The sequence below is a fragment of the Eschrichtius robustus genome, chromosome 14, assembly GCF_028021215.1.
Source record: "Eschrichtius robustus isolate mEscRob2 chromosome 14, mEscRob2.pri, whole genome shotgun sequence".
Taxonomy (NCBI): Eukaryota; Metazoa; Chordata; class Mammalia; order Artiodactyla; family Eschrichtiidae; genus Eschrichtius; species Eschrichtius robustus.
This window is the reverse complement of record NC_090837.1, coordinates 52062089-52080199: the sequence shown is the minus strand read 5'-3', so window position 1 is coordinate 52080199 and position 18111 is coordinate 52062089. Positions and strand designations below refer to the sequence as shown.

At 41.3% G+C, this 18111-nt stretch overlaps 1 protein-coding gene across 5 annotated transcripts in view; it reads right to left on the bottom strand.

Moving 5' to 3' along the window:
- The window catches only part of FHOD3 (formin homology 2 domain containing 3), a 491850-nt gene that overhangs the window by 90409 nt on the left and 383330 nt on the right, over window positions 1-18111 (bottom strand). For all 5 annotated transcript variants that reach the window (XM_068562567.1, XM_068562563.1, XM_068562564.1 and 2 more), the window contains one exon: window positions 13981-14195. In XM_068562567.1, the coding sequence (XP_068418668.1) occupies window positions 13981-14195 (215 nt within the window). The remainder of the gene's footprint in view (window positions 1-13980; window positions 14196-18111) is intronic.

Below are 18111 nucleotides of genomic sequence, written 5' to 3'. Positions count from 1 at the left end.
CATGTTATCTCCAAATACAGGTCCTTAAACTCTTAAATCACACTGGGTGCAGCAAGTTGTTCAAATGACAAGAGGCACATGAGAGTCAGGAATGGCTCAAGAAAAAAACAGACCCATGGCCCTCATGTTGTGCTCACCTGGGGACACACACCTGAGTTGTATGTTAAGCAGGATTACACGCACTATTTAAACTGTAATTTTCACTCCCCCCTTTTGCCCCTCAGATTATGCTCCTGATTAAATTCACTTGGTTAAACATGTATATGATATAACTCTACTGTAATATCATACAGGACAAAAAAAGAAGAAGCCAGTTTCTGGTCCAGTTATTGTAATATTGATTAATATATAGATTCTATTTCACACTAGAAACAGAAAATGAAAAGCAATTTAAGATGACCATATCATTTATTGCTCTGTCGTTACCTTGAACTCAAACCATATGACCCCAAACATCAACCCACGATTATAAAGACTTCCTTTGAGCTTATTTAAATTCTTCTTCTAAAGTCAGATAGACAGGTCTTGTCTTGGTTCAGTGTCAGACAAGGATAGACTCCAATATGCGTTCATCCTTCCATTCCCAGTAGGGCTGGAGAAACTCCTGGGTTAATGACATGGCCATTTCCTTACAAGAGCAAATAGAAAGACAAGCCCTTCCTCAAGGATGAAGACACTGTCTAATTCCAAACCGGCAATGCATTTCAACAGCACCCCTAGCTCCTGTCAAGTCCCAGACAGAAACAGCAGTGACATCAAAACCCAAACTGCTATTTTGGAAGAGATACACTAGCATTAAAATGGATGGTCCTGAGTAATAACAGCTAGCAAAAGAGTGATCAAACTTGAGGGTTTTGGCTAATTCAGGCTTACCAGGATGTAGCTACTCTTAATGAGATGTTCTAATGTGATTAGTAGCAACACTCATTCATCCTATAAATACTTACTGAGACTTCCCAGGCGTCAGGCCTTGTGCTAGGCACAAGGAAGTCAGATGTGAAAAAATATCTTCCCTAAAGTATTTTTCAGGCTAAAGTGGCCTCTTAGATAATATCCAAGAGACATTATAAGATCAAAACAATTAATATCTAAAGAAAATGTTAGCTCTTCCTGCCAGTAGAGTCTGACCAAGCCTAAGCAGAGCCAGCTGGCCTGCAAATGGGGTAAGACTAGAAATCCCACTTTTAAATTCTCATCCCTAAAAGTTGACCCTTCCTCACTTACATCTAGTCACTAATGGATGTGGCTTTCCACTTAGCCAGTAATTCAGTTTATTTGCACTTGTTAGAAAATTTATTCACAAAGAAATGGAGAAAAATTCACTTAAAATAAGGAGTATTTTTAAAGGTAGTTGAAGGAATATCTTAACTGTCAATTTGTCAAGAGTCATCCTCTGAATTTTCTCCCTCTTTTAGAGTTAGATCCTGAGAAAGAAATGGTCTACGTACATTATGTTGACTTTCTGTCCAAGTTTCCTGTCTACATTACGCCACCAACATTTCTTCAGTCTTTACAGAGGGACCTATATAGTCGAAGATGTGCCCTCCATCATGGTCTGTGCGATAAATTTCTGCGTACAGGGGAAACAGCTATCTCTGTAGATGAATGTACTTGCTTACTTTTTTTCATTTATTAGCTCATAAAACATTTCCTGAAGGCTTATTCTGCTTCAAGCACTGGAAGATAACAAAGGTGAGTACAGGCACTAGCCCTCCTCTGAGAAGCACACAAAGGAGAGAGGACCACTTGTTGTGTATACAGTGAAATAAGTCCTATATCCCAGGCATGCACAAGATGTAAGGAAAACACAAGAGAGGGCTCAAAGAGGCTTTAGAGAAGATGCTTCAAGTAGATGGATAAAAGTCCAGTGGGCACCCCATGGGTGAAGGCACTCAAGTACAGAGGCACGCCTGAGAGAATAGGGCACTTTTCCATGACTGAGGGTGGTTTGGTCCTGATGGACAATAACATGTAGAGGTGGTTATGGTGGTAAGAGACTGGCTGTAGGACTGGATAACCAAGAGTCTTGAGTGCCATGCAAGATCTTAACTTCACATTGTAGATGATGGAGAGCCACTAGAGGATTTTAAAAACAAGATATAGACATGATTCTTTTTTTTTGGCTGGGCTGTAAGAAGAACCTGGAAGAGGTGAGATATAGTAGAAGCTACTGAAATGGTCCGGATCCGAGATGGTTAAGATCGGGGCTAAGGCATTGACAATGGGGAGGCATGGGAGAGGGCTGATTTGAGAGGAAGGAGCACATAAACATTTGGTGATTGACTTGATGTAGGGGTGAGCATTGAGAGGGGAGGCAAAGTTACATGTCTGCTTCCAACTTAAATAACTAGGCCAGGAGAAATGGTCTTAACCAGATGAGGACTAGGAGGTATGAGCAGGTTTGGCAGTAGGGGTTTTATGGGTGAGAGATGAGTGACATCTCCCATCAAAAAGCCCCTGACTGGCACTTGGTAGGTCTGAAGTGTCTAAGGAACATTCAGATGGTGATGTCTAAGGAGGTTGGATATATGTGTCCTGAGCTCAAGAAGGCCACGGCTGGAGATGCAGACCTGGTGGTTTTCAGCACTTGGTAGGTAGTTAAAAATTCACAGATGGGGATGTGGAGGTGCAGCCAGAGGGTGTGGCATGAAGATAGGGGGTTGCTGGGGAAGGAATATTGGAAAATATCTGACACTTAGGGGCCAGCTAGAAGAAGAGTCAGTAAGAAGACTGAAACAAAATGCTGAGAAAGGTTGAGACAAAATGATGAGAAAACAATGATGACAGAAGTAGAAGACATGAAAGCCCGATAACATGTTGAGTCTAGAGATTATCTAGAAGATACACAAGGACACAGAGCTGCTGGATCTAGAAAATCAACAAAAAGCTACTGGAACTTCCCAAAGAATCGGGTGGAGGCAGCTTCTTCAGAAAACATTACAGCTTTGGAAAGCTCTAAAGATTCACTGAACCCAGGAATTCTCTTGAAAAAGCACACTTTTAGGGACTGGAAAACCAATGTTTGACGATCTTGCCACACTGCCAGCATTGTATCATTCTGTACAAATGCTTTATGGGAGTGGGTGGGGGAAAGGCAGGGGTGTGGGGGAGGCAGAGGTGCTGGGGGGAAAAGAGGAGTGGTGGAGATGGCGGAGTACAGGTCGAGCACAGATAAGGATGCTAGAAGAAACCTGAGAGTTCTTCTTTGCTATTTCCGAGCTTTCAGTCACTGACTCTGGAAATTTGAAGTACCACACTGACTTAAGAATGTTCATTGTCCCTACCTGTGGAGGGCCTTCTGACTATACCTGGAAGCATTTACCCAAGGCTTTTACCTGGGATGAAAGGCACTGATGTCTTTCCACATTCCCTGGTAGCACCTCCAAATGCAGACAGTGCCTGCTCCAGACTGGGTTTTACAGCTCCTGATGCTCTTTCTTTTTGTCAAATAAGAACAAACAAGGTAATGGTTGTTTAAAACTTGAATTTTTTGTTTACATTAAACAGATCTTAGTATGAAAATCTGATTGTAAAGGTTGGTTGAAAACCATTATATCCCAAAGCTTGGAAATAATTCTCCATGGGTCTCCCATGTTTCTGGGGTCTTACAAGCTGACGCACTGAAAGCCTTTGCTCTGGACTATCTTTCTAAGGATGTGTGCATAGCAAATAGCCTTGAAAGACAGAGACAGAGTCTCCCTCTGGAGCTAGGTACTGCCTGGTTTATTGCGCACTGTGATCCAGATCATGTTTCCCTCTGGGACAAAGGGAAGACACACTTACTGCACAATATAAGATTTGAGGTCCTTAAACTCAGGGTTCCACTCAGTGTGTGTGCAGGTATCACTTGGGCTTATTCACATCACCTTCTGGAAACTAGGGCTTGGAGAAATGGCACAAATGCTGATATTTTGGCTACTACTACTGCTATGAGTAATAAAGTCCTTTGTTTCTGACCCAGGAGTTTCGTGTCGCTTGCCAACATCCATGAGGTCACAGCAGGCTAATTTACTAGCTTATAAATACGGTAAAGTCTCAGACCTTTCACAGATTTTGATGCCTATTTGCCATCGATGAAATTATCATGCTGATCATATAATTTCCTTCTTTAAAAACTTTCCCAATAAGAAGAACTACAGTCCTGCAGCCTGTGGAACAAAAACCACATTCTCAGAAAGACAGACAAGATGAAAAGGCAGAGGGCTATGTACCAGATGAAGGAACAAGATAAAACCCCAGAAAAACAACTAAATGAAGTGGAGATAGGCAACCTTCCAGAAAAAGAATTCAGAATAATGATACTGAAGATGATCCAGGACCTAGGAAAAAGAATGGAGGCAAAGATCGAGAAGATGCAAGAAATGTTTTACAAAGACCTAGAAGAATTAAAGAACAAACAAACAGAGATGAACAATACAATAACTGAAATGAAAAATACACTAGAAGGAATCAATAGCAGAATAACTGAGGCAGAAGAACGGATAAGTGACCTGGAAGGCAGAATGGTGGAATTCACTGCTGCAGAACAGAATAAAGAAAAAAGAATGAAAAGAAATGAAGATAGCCTAAGAGACCTCTGGGACAACATTAAACGCAACAACATTAGCATTATAGGGGTCCCAGAAGGAGAAGAGAGAGAGAAAGGACCTGAGAAAATAGTTGCAGAGATTACAGTCGAAAACTTCCCTAACAGGAGAAAGGAAATAGCCAGCCAAGTCCAGGAAGCGAAGCAAGTCCCATACAGGATAAACCCAAGGAGAAACACACCGAGACACATGGTAATCAAATTGTCAAAAATGAAAGACAAAGAAAAATTATTGAAAGCAGCAAGGGAAAAACGACAAATAACATACAAGAGAACTCCCATAAGGTTAACAGCTGATTTCTCAGCGGAAACTCTACAAGCCAGAAGGGAGTGGCATGATATACTTAAAGTGATGAAAGGGAAGAACCTACAACCAAGATTACTCTACCCGGCAAGGATCTCATTCAGATTCGATGGAGAAATCAAAAGCTTTACAGACAAGCAAAAGCAAAGAGAATTCAGCACCACCAAACCAGCTCTACAACAAATGCTGAAGGAACTTCTCTAAGTGGGAAACACAAGAGAAGAAAAGGACCTACAAAAACAAACACAAAACAATTAAGAAAATGGTCATAGGAACATACATATCGATAATTACCTTAAACGTGAATGGATTAAATGCTCCAACCAAAAGACACAGGCTTGCTGAATGGATACAAAAACAAGACCCATATATATGCTGTCGACAAGAGACCCACTTCAGACCTAGGGACACATACAGACTGAAAGTGAGGGGATGGAAAAAGATATTCCACGCAAATGGAAATCAAAACAAGCTGGAGTAGCAATACTCATAGCAGATAAAATAGACTTTAAAATAAAGAATGCTACAAGAGACAAGGAAGGACACTACATAATGATCAAGGGATTAATCCAAGAAGAAGATATAACAATTATAAATATATATGCACCCAACATAGGAGCACCTCAATACATAAGGCAACTGCTAATAGCTATAAAAGAGGAAATCAACAGTAACACAATAATAGTGGGGGACTTTAACACCTCACTTACACCAATGGACAGATCATCCAAAATGAAACTAAATAAGGAAACAGAAGCTTTAAATGACACAATAAACCAGATAGATTTAATTGATATTTATAGGACATTCCATCCAAAAACAGCAGATTACACTTTCTTCTCAAGTGCACACGGAACATTCTCCAGGATAGATCATATCTTGGGTTACAAATCAAGCCTCAGTAAATTTAAGAAAACTGAAATCATATCAAGCATCTTTTCTGCCCACAACTCTATGAGATTAGAAATGAATTACAGGGGGAAAAAACGTAAAAAACACAAACACATGGAGGTTAAACACTACATTACTAAATAACCAAGAGATCACTGAAGAAATCAAAGAGGAAATCAAAAAATACCTAGAGACAAATGACAATGAAAACACAACAATCCAAAACCTATGGGATGCAGCAAAAGCAGTTCTAAGAGGGAAGTTTATAGCTATACAAGCCTACCTCAAGAAACAAGAAAAATCCCAAATAAACAATCTAACCTTATACCTAAAGGAACTAGAGAAAGAAGAACAAACAAAACCCAAAGTTAGCAGAAGGAAAGAAATCATAAATATCACAGCAGAAATAAATGAAATAGAAACAAAGAAAACAATAGCAAAGATCAATAAAACTAAAAGCTGGTTCTTTAAGAAGATAAACAAAATTGATAAGCCATTAGCAAGACTCATCAAGAAAAAGAGGGAGAGGACTCAAATCAATAAAATTAGAAATGAAAAAGGAGAAGTTACAACAGACACCGCAGAAATACAAAGCATCCTAAGAGACTACTACAAGCAATGCTATGCCAATAAAATGGACAACCTGGAAGAAATGGACAAATTCTTAGAAAGGTATAACCTTCCAGGACTGAACCAGGAAGAAATAGAAAATATGAACAGACCCATCACAAGTAATGAAATTGAAACTGTGATTAAAAATCTTGCAACAAACAAAAGTCCAGGACCAGATGGCTTCACAGATGAATTCTATCACACATTCAGAGAAGAGCTAACACCCATCCTTATCAAACTCTTCCAAAAAATTGCAGAGGAAGGAACATTCCCAAACTCATTCTATGAGGTCTCCATTACACTGATAGCAAAACCAAACAAAGATACTACAAAAAAAGAAAATTACAGACCAATATCACTGATGAATATAGATGCACAAATCCTCAACAAAATACTAGCAAACAGGATCCAAGAACACATTAAAAGAATCATACACCATGATCAAGTGGGATGTATCTCAGGGATGCATCCCAGGGATGCAAGGATTCTTCAATATACGCAAATCAATCAATGTGATACACCATATTAACAAATTGAAGAATAAAAACCATATGATCACCTCAACAGATGTAGAAAAAGCTTTTGACAAAATTCAACACCCATTTATGATAAAAACTCTCCATAAAGTGGGCATAGAGGGAACCTACCTCAACATAATAAAGGCCATATATGACAAACCCACAGCAAACATCATTCTCAATGGTGAAAAACAAAGCATTTCCTCTAAGATCAGGAACGAGACAAGGATGTCCACTCTCACTGTTATTATTCAACATAGTTTTGGAAGTCCTAGCCACGGTGATCAGAGAAGAAAAAGAAATAAAAGGAATAAAATTGGAAAACAAGAAGTAAAATTGTCACTGTTTGCAGATGACATGATACTATACATAGAGAATCCTAAAGATGCCACCAGAAAACTACTAGAGTTAATCAATGAATTTGGTAAAGTTGCAGGATACAAAGTTAATGCACAGAAATCTCTTGCCTTCCTATACACTACTGATGAAAAATCTGAAAGAGAAATTAAGGAAACACTCCCATTTACCACTGCAACAAAAAGAATAAAATACCTAGGAATAAACCTTCCTAGGGAGACAAAAGACCTGTATGCAGAAAACTATAAGACACTGATGAAAGAAATTAAAGATGCTACCAACAGATGGAGAGATATACCATGTTGTTGGATTGGAAGAATCAATATTGTGAAAATGACTATACTACCCAAAGCAATCTACAGATTCAATGCAATCCCTATCAAATTACCAATGGCATTTTTCACAGAACTAGAACAAAAAATCTTAAAATTTGTATGGAGACACAAAAGACCCCGAATAGCCAAAGCAGTCTTGAGGGAAAAAAACAGAGCTGGAGGAATCAGACTCCCTGACTTCAGACTATACTACAGAGCTACAGTAATCAAGACAATATGGTACTGGCACAAAAACAGAAACATAGATGAACAGAACAAGATAGAAAGTCCAGAGGTAAACCCACACACCTATGGTCAACTAATCTATGGCAAAGGAGGCAAGGATATACAATGGAGAAAAGACAGTCTCTTCAATAAGTGGTGCTGGGAAAACTGGACAGCTACATGTAAAAGAATGAAATTAGAACACTTCCTAACACCATACACAAAAATAAACTCAAAATGGATTAGAGACCTAAATGTAAGACCGGACACTATAAAACTCTTAGAGGAAAACATAGGCAGAACACTCTTTGACATAAATCACAGCAAGATGTTTTTTGACCCACCTCCTAGAGTAATGGAAATAAAAACAAAAATAAACAAATGGGACCTAATGAAACTTAAAAGCTTTTGCACAGCAAAGGAAACCATAAACAAGACGAAAAGACAACCCTCAGAATGGGAGAAAATATTTGCAAACGAATCAACGGACAAAGGATTAATCTCTAAAATATATAAACAGCTCATGCAGCTCAATATTAAAAAAACAAACAATCCAATCCAAAACTGGGCAGAAGACCTAAATAGACATTTCTCCAAAGAAGACATACAGATGGCCAAGAAGCATATGAAAAGCTGCTCAACATCACTAATTATTAGAGAAATCAAATCAAAACTACAATGAGGTATCACCTCACACCAGTTAGAATGGGCTTCATCAGAAAATCTACAGACAACAAATGCTGGAGAGGGTGTGGAGAAAAGGGAACCCTCTTGCACTGTTGGTGGGAATGTAAATTGATACAGCCACTATGGAGAGCAGTATGGAGGTTCCTTAAAAAACTAAAAATAGAATTACCATATGATCCAGCAATCCCACTACTGGGCATATATCCAGAGAAAACCTCAATTCAAAAAGACACATGCACCCCAATGTTCATTGCAGCACTATTTACAATAGCCAGGTCATGGAAGCAACCTAAATGCCCATCGACAGATGAATGGATCAAGAAGATGTGGTCCATATATATAATGGAATATTACTCAGCCATAAAAAGGAACGAAATTGGGTCATTTGTTGAGACGTGGATGGATCTAGAGACTGTCATACAGAGTGAAGTAAGTCAGAAAGAGAAAAACAAATATTGTATATTAACGCATATATGTGGAACCTAGAAAAATGGTACAGATGAACCGGTTTGCAGGGCAGAAATTGAGACACAGATGTAGAGAACAAACGTATGGACACCAAGGGGGGTAAGTGGCAGGGGGGTGGGGGGGGTGGTGTGATGAATTGGGCGATTGGGACTGACATGTATACACTGATGTGTATAAAATGGATGACTAATAAGAACCTGCTGTATAAAAATAAAATAAAAGAAAATTCAAAACTTAAAACAAAGAAACAAACAAACTTTCCCAATGCCATTCTGTGCCTTATCTTTATTTAAGTATACTTCAGTAAGATTTATACTTTGATTTAAGAAAAGTCAAGACTATTTAATGTTTTAAAATTTGGTACAAGAAAACACATTGCAGGCAACTGTCGTTCTCTGTAGGAGGAAAAAAGGGAAAGTTTTTGCCTTTTTCCATTTCTTAGAGACAGAGAAATGGCAAGCAGAGAAACCCAATGATTCGTGAAGGCTCTCAAAAAAGTTCCACAGCAGGTTTCGCAGGCACGGCCTTGGCCTTGGGTTGAGTTCCTAAGAGATTCTGTCTCACTGACCAAATGGCATTAAGTAGCAGTAGTCAGGTGAGTTATGGGGAGCTGGGGCGGCCCTGAGTCATAGAACCACAAGGAATCTATTTTCCTGCCAATTCATGAAATACTAGACTGGAGGTGTCCAAAAGCTTTATGCAAGGGAACCAGCATGCATTAGGCTGATGATTGATGATATTCCATCACTACCGTGCCCTTTGGAAATAGGATGCCAGACGTTTCTGATTTCTGCCATGTGGACTGGGTAACCTAGGAGAGTGTGTCTATACCTGAAGGAAACTGAAAACATGTTACACAATGAAGGTGACAAAGATGCTCAGTCAATGACTGGTAACAATGACAACAGCCGTGATGATAAATGAAAATGATGAAAAATGATTATTCATTTAAATAAACTGATAACTGTATGTCTGTATTTTATTTCCAGGTGTGAAGATCAGGCAGCTAGAGGAATTATCATATTTACTAGTACTTTAAATGTTTGGATCTGTGAGAGAATATATTAGTGTACCATGTCCATAATTTCTGTAAGTACCTCCAGCTGAGTGCTGGTGAATAGGCCATGGCCATATAAGCCACATTTTATATCTCCAGGGCCAAACAATGAGGTATTTGGAAATATCTAGGAATTGATTACAGGTAGAAAAAAAATCACTGTTGAACATATTTATCCTTGACATAAAATTAATAGAGTATGGTAAAAATTTTAAATGCATCTCTAACATGTTATTTCTGTGTGCAAAATAGAGAGTATTGAGCTAAAAATAATCTAGCCATTATGTATGTTTTCATGGCTATATCAGTGAGTGAAAGCACCTTGTAAACTCTTGGCAGCAGCTTCCTTTTACTGGGAAATGGTCATTTCTCTCCATTTAGCCTCAGGAGGGACTCAGGTATGCAAACCAGGGAGCCTGGAAAGAACACACTTCTAGCCTCCACAGAAGGCAGTTCAACCTTGGGACACCCTGCAGGGACCACCTTCAACCTTGTTTTGAGATGACTGGTTTTCTCCACTTTGTTTCCACAATATAGGTTACCTAGATCTGACACTCACTGGCATGATAGGTTACCTTGCTGTATTGACATCATGTGGGTCCAGAGATTATCATTATCTTTAATCCTCAGAATAACCTCCTCAAGAGTCACATCGAAGAACTCTAGCCCAATAAGAACACTGTGCCTTTTTCTCTAACTAGTGAGAATAACTTGTTTCCAGAGTCATCTATAAGTTTCTTAAAATAATAGGAAGTAAACTTATTCTAGAAATTCTGACGGATACCACCAGGGCTCAGTGAAAATAAGGAAAGGGTAATTAAAGCAATGGTTGAAGAGCGAGGCCCTTCCATGTTTACCTAAAATGGGGGCTAATTGTCTCGGTTAACTAGAGCACAGTGAAAATGAGAACACATGTATATGTTTGTTCATCACTTGGGCCTGATAGTTTCACACAAAGGAAAAATATTCAGACCGTCACCACCAAGCTTAGGCACCGCTGGGACAAACGCCTGCTGTGAACCACAAGCGGGCCAGGTGAAAAATAATTCAAGCACACGCTGACTTGATGGTGGGAGCAGTGGCATAATTTACACAAAAGTTACAGCTGGGAAGGTTTTTGGCTGAAAGCTCTCACTAGATGGCACATAATGCTACAGGTATTTTACCATTAGCCCCCCCCCCTCTTTATAAATATATTTTGTAAGAGAAAAGGTAAAGAAAGCTTTAATGTTTCCATACCTTCTGCTATCAAAAGTTCTCCAGAATCCAAATAAGCACTCACAAAGTGACCTTTAACCCTGAGGTATATATAATTCAGGAACAAATACCTGCTTTCCCTTTTTTTTTTTTTTTTAATAGATATAATTCTGAAATGCAGATCACAATTTTTACAGATACTGGGGAGAGGGTCAGCAAGGGGATGGCATGGCGTGCAGGGGAGCACCACCACAAATGTCATGGCACCGTGATGCCCTGATAAATGGCTCGGTTGGAAGTCAAAGCAGTGGTTTTACTCTCAGCATGGCGTCAACAAGATCTGAAGCACATCTTCCATCTATTTGAGCCTCAATAAAACACGGATAATAGCATTTCCCCTACTTACTGAGATGCACCACAAGGTATTAAATAGTAGCATTTGGAAGGAAGGCACTGAGCACTACAGAAATGTGAGATGAATTATTAGCATATGACTCCACAAGGATAAAGAGTGAAAAAGCGAGTCAACGCCCGGCACGTTTGGACCACGTGCCAGGTGTTTGGTGCAGGACAAACATCTGGATGTGTGATTATATTCTGTATTCTTCCTTCAGCTGTTAATATATTTTAAATATTAGGGATAAGCAAAAAATTACTTTGAGCTTTGAAAATTGGACCTGGTGAAAAGTTTAGACTATTAATTGGGAGCTGGCAGAATGCTTCCAAGAATGATAACAAACCAGGCTGAGAAAAACCTTTCTGTCATATATACAGAAAGGCTTCTGTCATAAGGGCAAAGGCTCCAAATCAGAAGGAAGCTTCAGCAGTTCTCTTTGACAGCATCCTCTTATAGCATATCTTCTTCTACCCTTAGAACTTCCAGTTGTATAATTCAGTTATGTGTTAGGACAAGGTGTTAGAATACTTTGCTGGTTCCAACTGATTTGGATGATAATGAGTTAACATATGATGGACAGCACTTCTAGATTCTACAAGAGCCACTGCTTCCCCCCTCCCCCCAAGGAAAAAGCAGACGTCCATGCTATTTTATTAATTTGTAATTATGTCTAAATTGAAGCCCAGTATTCCTTTTTCTGATGCAGATACCACTTATGGTGTGATTTCAGTCAAACATTTTCTTAGTCTCTATTAATCCCCTCTCTGTAAAGGAAAATGACATTTGCTATTTATCTCTCTGAAAGCGTACTGAAATAACTTTATTTTCCCCAAATGCATATTATGTATACACAAAATAAGTATTTCCTGTGTTCTTACTGAAGTTTAAAATATTGTCTTTTTAGTGGGATAGGATGGCCTCAAGTTTGACTGTAACTGTACAAATGCCTGAGGAACTGTCTTTTTGCCACAAACATCAAGCAGATTAAAAATCTTGAGGACAAGCAATATTTACAGATACTGACAATTCCTTCTCAGCTTGGGGCCATTCTGTACTTCACAGTTTGGACAAAACCATTCTGTAAAGTGCTGCAGATACAACTCTCAGAGTTAAAAGTCCCAAGATTAAGTCCTGAACCATGGCTTTGCAGGGGAATATTTTTTATATTGCCTCTGGAAATACCACAATTTAGATAGGGCAGTGATATCAGACAGAGTTGGGAAAGCACATTGCTGTTACAGAGCAGTCTGTTTTCCTGATTCTCAGAGTCTTAATATTTTAAGACCGACATTACTCATTACGACTGAGCCATCTGCCCGGGACAATCTTCCATGGCTCACGGACCAGGAGTGACTCGATGTGATGGGAAGCTGGGGTGGAACCAGCCTGCTCAAGCAGATTGAGCCCTGAGGCTCAGTGAGCCAGCAAAGAATTGGACAGACAAGACTATTCCATTACATCCAGTTCTGCTGAGGTCATGGAGTCCTGCCTTGTTTAAATTAGACTTCACACCATATTTAGTCAACCCTCATAGAGTTAAAAGTTTAGTGTCTCTGTTTTCTTCAGTTGGCTAGGTCTACATCAGGCTGCAAGCCATAACACTCAAACCAAGCAGTTCTGGCTGCAGGGTTAGTCAACACGCAGTGTTAGGTGCCTGTAGCCGAGAACCATCCTCCCTGATAATGTGAAAGGAAACGGACCCACAATTCGCAGAGCCATCAGGAAAACTGCTGATGCTCTAAGGCTGCAGCGTACACTATCATTGTTTTTCTCCAGATAAGCTAAGATGAGAGGGACTTTCTCCAGGGAGAGCCTGTCCGACTGCCCACAGGCATCTACACCCACCCCACAGCATGTGCCAATCATCTTTACTATATTCTATTTTTTTCTTCTTCAATATTTAACTTCTATTTTCACGAGGTCCACATTTCCTTGCTCACTTTGATTCATTTTATCCTCCATCAGTTTAACTTAAACCAGACCAATAATTCTTATGGGAGAAACATTTAAAAGGGGTCACTTTATCGGGCAGATCCAATAGATAAATAACATGCAAATTACAGAGTAATAAATTAATCCTAACTTATTACCCTGTGAATTAGGATTAAATGTCAAAGTAAGTCTGATTTTTGGCATTCTCCCTTTTCAATGATCATACCTTGCAATCTTTACAATAAATACTTTTGCTTTAGTAAGTGGCTCTGCAGACCCCTAGTTATTAGGGACAGCTCGGGTCACAGTCACGCCCGAAGCCTCCCATTAGTTGCCTCAGTATGAGTTTGCACGTAGGAATGGTTACCGCTGCCCAGAAGAAGCCTGTCTGATGTTAATTAACTCATCAGTTCCCCTCTACTGTCCCTGCACTCACCTTGGGGATGCTGAACTGTTCCTGGGGAGGAAGATGATACCGTGAGAGCCTCTTGCGAGTCTAGAGATGAAGGGCAACGGCTCAGGGGGGTGGGTGAGGCAGGGGCTGCCGGTGAGGTCAGGTCCAAGGAGAGGTCAGCTCTGCCCCGGCTCACACTCCGGCTTCTCAGTTCCTTCTCATGCGCCTCAGCTGCCAACTGCTCCAAGTATTTGTATCTGCAAGTTAAATTCCAAAGGGTTTCCGTAAAAAGAAAGAGGAGCCCGTGGCTGATGCTTGTTTATGGATGAAACACCTGCAGAGTGAGCTGGTTTCCTGATGCACAGAGCGCAGCGCAGGGCTGGCTGGAGGGCCCGTCTGCCAAAAACACCCAGCAAAGCCAAGATGCTAATGATTAAAAATCCTGCATCATTCATAACCAAACAAACAGGGGGAAGTGGCAACATCACAGTCTCCAGATACTAGATCACTGCTGCAGAATCCTATTTTGCTCTTTTAGGAAACATTTGTACCAACAAGCAAAACAGCAATAATGACCATCAAAAAGCCCCAGCAGTGACAGCTGAAAACCACACTCCCTCAGAGCTCGAAGCTGTGAAATGCGAGGGTGCCTTGGTGCAGCAGAGAGGAACAATGCCCCAAAATACCAAAAGGTTGTTGGACGAAGCCCTCTCTGGATTTCTGAACCTGCTTCAATGCTAACAGCAATGTGGCTGGAATTCACTTTGTTCTCTCGGTGTCGACCATGGAAAGTTTTTTATATTCTAAAATATTTCTGAGTAGGACTCAGACATCCAATAGCTTGGACCTGACGTCACATATAGTTTATTCATCAAAGTCAGTTTAAAAGAACAAAGATACATCTGTTTTGCATTTCAGGCAGGCAGAACCCAGTAACTGTTTATTAAGACCAGCTACCAATCATCTTCCTCATAGTGTGCTTTATAGATCAGACCAAAATAACTTGAAATATGTGCCTCTTCCAGATGTCTGCTAATTTTACCCACCATTATTTGTTCAGGAATAAATTTATGAACTCAGCTGTAGCAGGTTTCTGACTATCGTACCCACCATGAAACTTTGAAACAGCTTATTCCAGACCCTCCCTCACATCCATCCAGGTTCACTGCTTCAGTTTCTTCCAATGGGCAAGCCCCCACCCCCAGATACTGCATACCGCACTTTTACTTCAGCCTGATAAGAAAGGCAGAGTGCACATGTAAAACCTTTCAAAAGAATGCATTTAAAAAGCACGCGTTTCTTCGTCCATCCTTCGGGGGGCGTGGCCCCCCACGTCTGTAGTCATCACCCCTTCTCTCTGCCTGTCCCAAGGCAGTCAGTCTGCCCTTCAGGACAGGCTCGCACGCGCGTCTCCCTCCGGCAGGCCTGCCTTGACCACCACAGCTGGAAGTGATCCTGGCCTTGCCTCTGAACTCATGTCGGATATGTAGTCCATTCAACTCTGATGGCATTTTACATTTACTGCCTGGCATATGTAGTCATCTTTTCACGTGTGTAGGTCTGTTTTCAACAAGCAGATAATAGGATTTTTGAGACCACGAAGATTACCATCCTTTGCTCTTTCCTTCGGCACTGTGCATTCGTTGGCTGACGGGAAGCAGGCGAAGTGTGCAGTGAGGGACCTGCCAAGCAGTAGCCTACCTGCACGTCTCCCTGCAGCCCAGGGCACCAGGGGGCAGAGCCAGCTGATTGCACTTTCTTGGGGAGTGAGTGTACTTTCATGGTCAATCTCTGATAGAAGACGTGGGACGGATCTGCATTTACAAACATCTGTGTCACCCTTACCGGGTGACGCTAGACCCAGAAAGAAAGCTTTAGAAACTCTGGACTTTCCTTGCCAACAATGTCACCTCTCGAAAAGCGCAAGAGGGACCAAAAGGAAGATATTTCTGAACTTGATTCAGACCAGTAAGGAAAAACCACCTGGCTGTGGAAGTGACAGGAAACGTGGAAGAAAGTGGTCTTGAGGGCAAGAGTCAGAGCCCGTATTTTAAAAGGTCTGGGGGCAAACGGAAGGCCAGGAATGCTGCGAGCCCAGGAGGAGTTCCTGAGCACAGGTGTCCCCACATGGAGTCCAAGCCGTCTGCGACAGAACGCGGGACAGGAAGGAAAAAAGTGCAAACCAAGGGGCCTGCACATGTCCAGGAGATCGGAATCCTGGAGGAGGGAAACAGTGCCCTAACAAAATCAGAAGGGTCCAGGGAGAGAGGTAAGAAAGCCTCGCACAAAAGGCTTCAGGCCAGCAGGACAACCCATCACCAACCTCCATTCAGCTGGCCCGGCCCTGGACCTGGCCTCTCCATTCCACTCCCTGTGGGCAGCCAAGCTAGCAGGTATGTACTGGCAGCCAAAGGGTTCACCCCATTTTCCGGGGGACCCCAGGGGTGGCTCATCCCGATTCTGGGTAGATATGACTCGAAGACTACTCCCGTGCTCCCCTCGGCTCACAGATGTCATCCTTGAGGATCCTTGAGACAGGGGGAGAGTCAGGGGTTTAATCTGAATCATTCCGGGGATGTCTATATGGTAAACAAAAATGGCAGGGGAAGGGGCACGGGGCCTTATTAAATGGGTAGGAATTTTCAGTTCTACAGATAAAGAGTTCTGGAGGCTGGTTGCACAAATACGTGAATGTATTTAACACTACTGAATTATACACTTAAAAATGGTTAAAATAACAAATTTTATGTTATGTGTATTTTCCCACAATTAAAAACTTTAAAAAATGGCAGGGGTGGGGAGGCCCAGGTGTCAAGAACCACTAAATCTTTCAGTGTTCCCCCGAGATGGGCCAGAGTGGTGAGGGTAAACGGGCGTGCACGGGGAAAGCCAGGCTACCCGGCGTGGAGAGCTATCTCCCACAGAACCTGGGGAGGAAGCTGGACCTATATCCTGACCTTCCCTTAGACAGTGACTCTAAGTGGTACTTGATCTAGGAGCCCGCCAGCCCATTTGATGACTGTCACATCTCTGGCTGCCTAGCAACACCACCCCCAACCCACAGACTCTGATGTAGCCTCCCAGGTACAAAGCACTGGATTTTCTATCCACAGACCACAGCCCCCCAAAAAGACTTTTTCACCTTTGCTACCCTTGTTGAAACAGTCTCGTTATCCTGCCTCTGTCCATGTCTTTGTCTTTTCGTTATTTATTAAATATCCTGTTGCGTGCCTGTCATGTGCTAAAAACTGCAGTAGGCACTAGAGATTTAATAATACACAAGAAAAACCCCACCTTCTTGGCACTCATAGTTCAGGGGGAGGTACAGAAACAAACTTTGGCATGAGCTCAATACCCACCAGGGTTGCAGGTGGCAGGGCTGGTACTGCCGTCAAGGGAACATATGATCATCTCTTTTCGCAGGGTCCAATAGAAACCCTGCTTGACTTTCAACTACACCGACTTACTAATGACTCGTCCTGCCACCCAACTACTCAGAAATTCTACCTTACATTAAATCAAAACCTGGCTCCCTCTAAGTTCTACTCTGTCCACAGACTGTGCTCAGAACCCTCTCTTACTGCTTCATGATCACTTTCATGCATAATTTCCCAAATCTTTGCCCAGTCCCAACTTCCCCCTTGCACTCTGTCCTCAGAACCTGTTTCCCATAAGGTACCTCCTCTCCATGTCCCGCTGTCTCCCTCAGACTACTCTCCACCCTGACCCCCACCCCACTCCAATAGTTCCCAGCCTGCATCTCATTCCTTACCACTCCTAAAAAAGGATTATTCATGAATGTCAAGTCAATCAATATCAGAGAGATCCTCTCTTATAATACTTTAAAAAATTAGAAATAGACCTAACAGAAACTTACTCTGGGTCTGCACCATTATCAGTAAAACACTTTGCCTGAAATTATGGAATGAGATGACATGAAATGAAATTTTAAAATTAAAAATTAAGTCCATTACCCCTCAAAATAGCAAAATGACATTTATCTCGTTAAACTCGATGATATGAACCTCAAAAACCCTCTGCTGTGCCTCTTGCTGTCTTTTTGAGTCTTTGCATTAGGGGTAAGAGTCATGGGACCAAACAAGAGTCCTCTTCCATGTCTCTTTCCACCTCTGATCTCCATTAGTTTTCCATTTCCAAATTCCATTATACTTG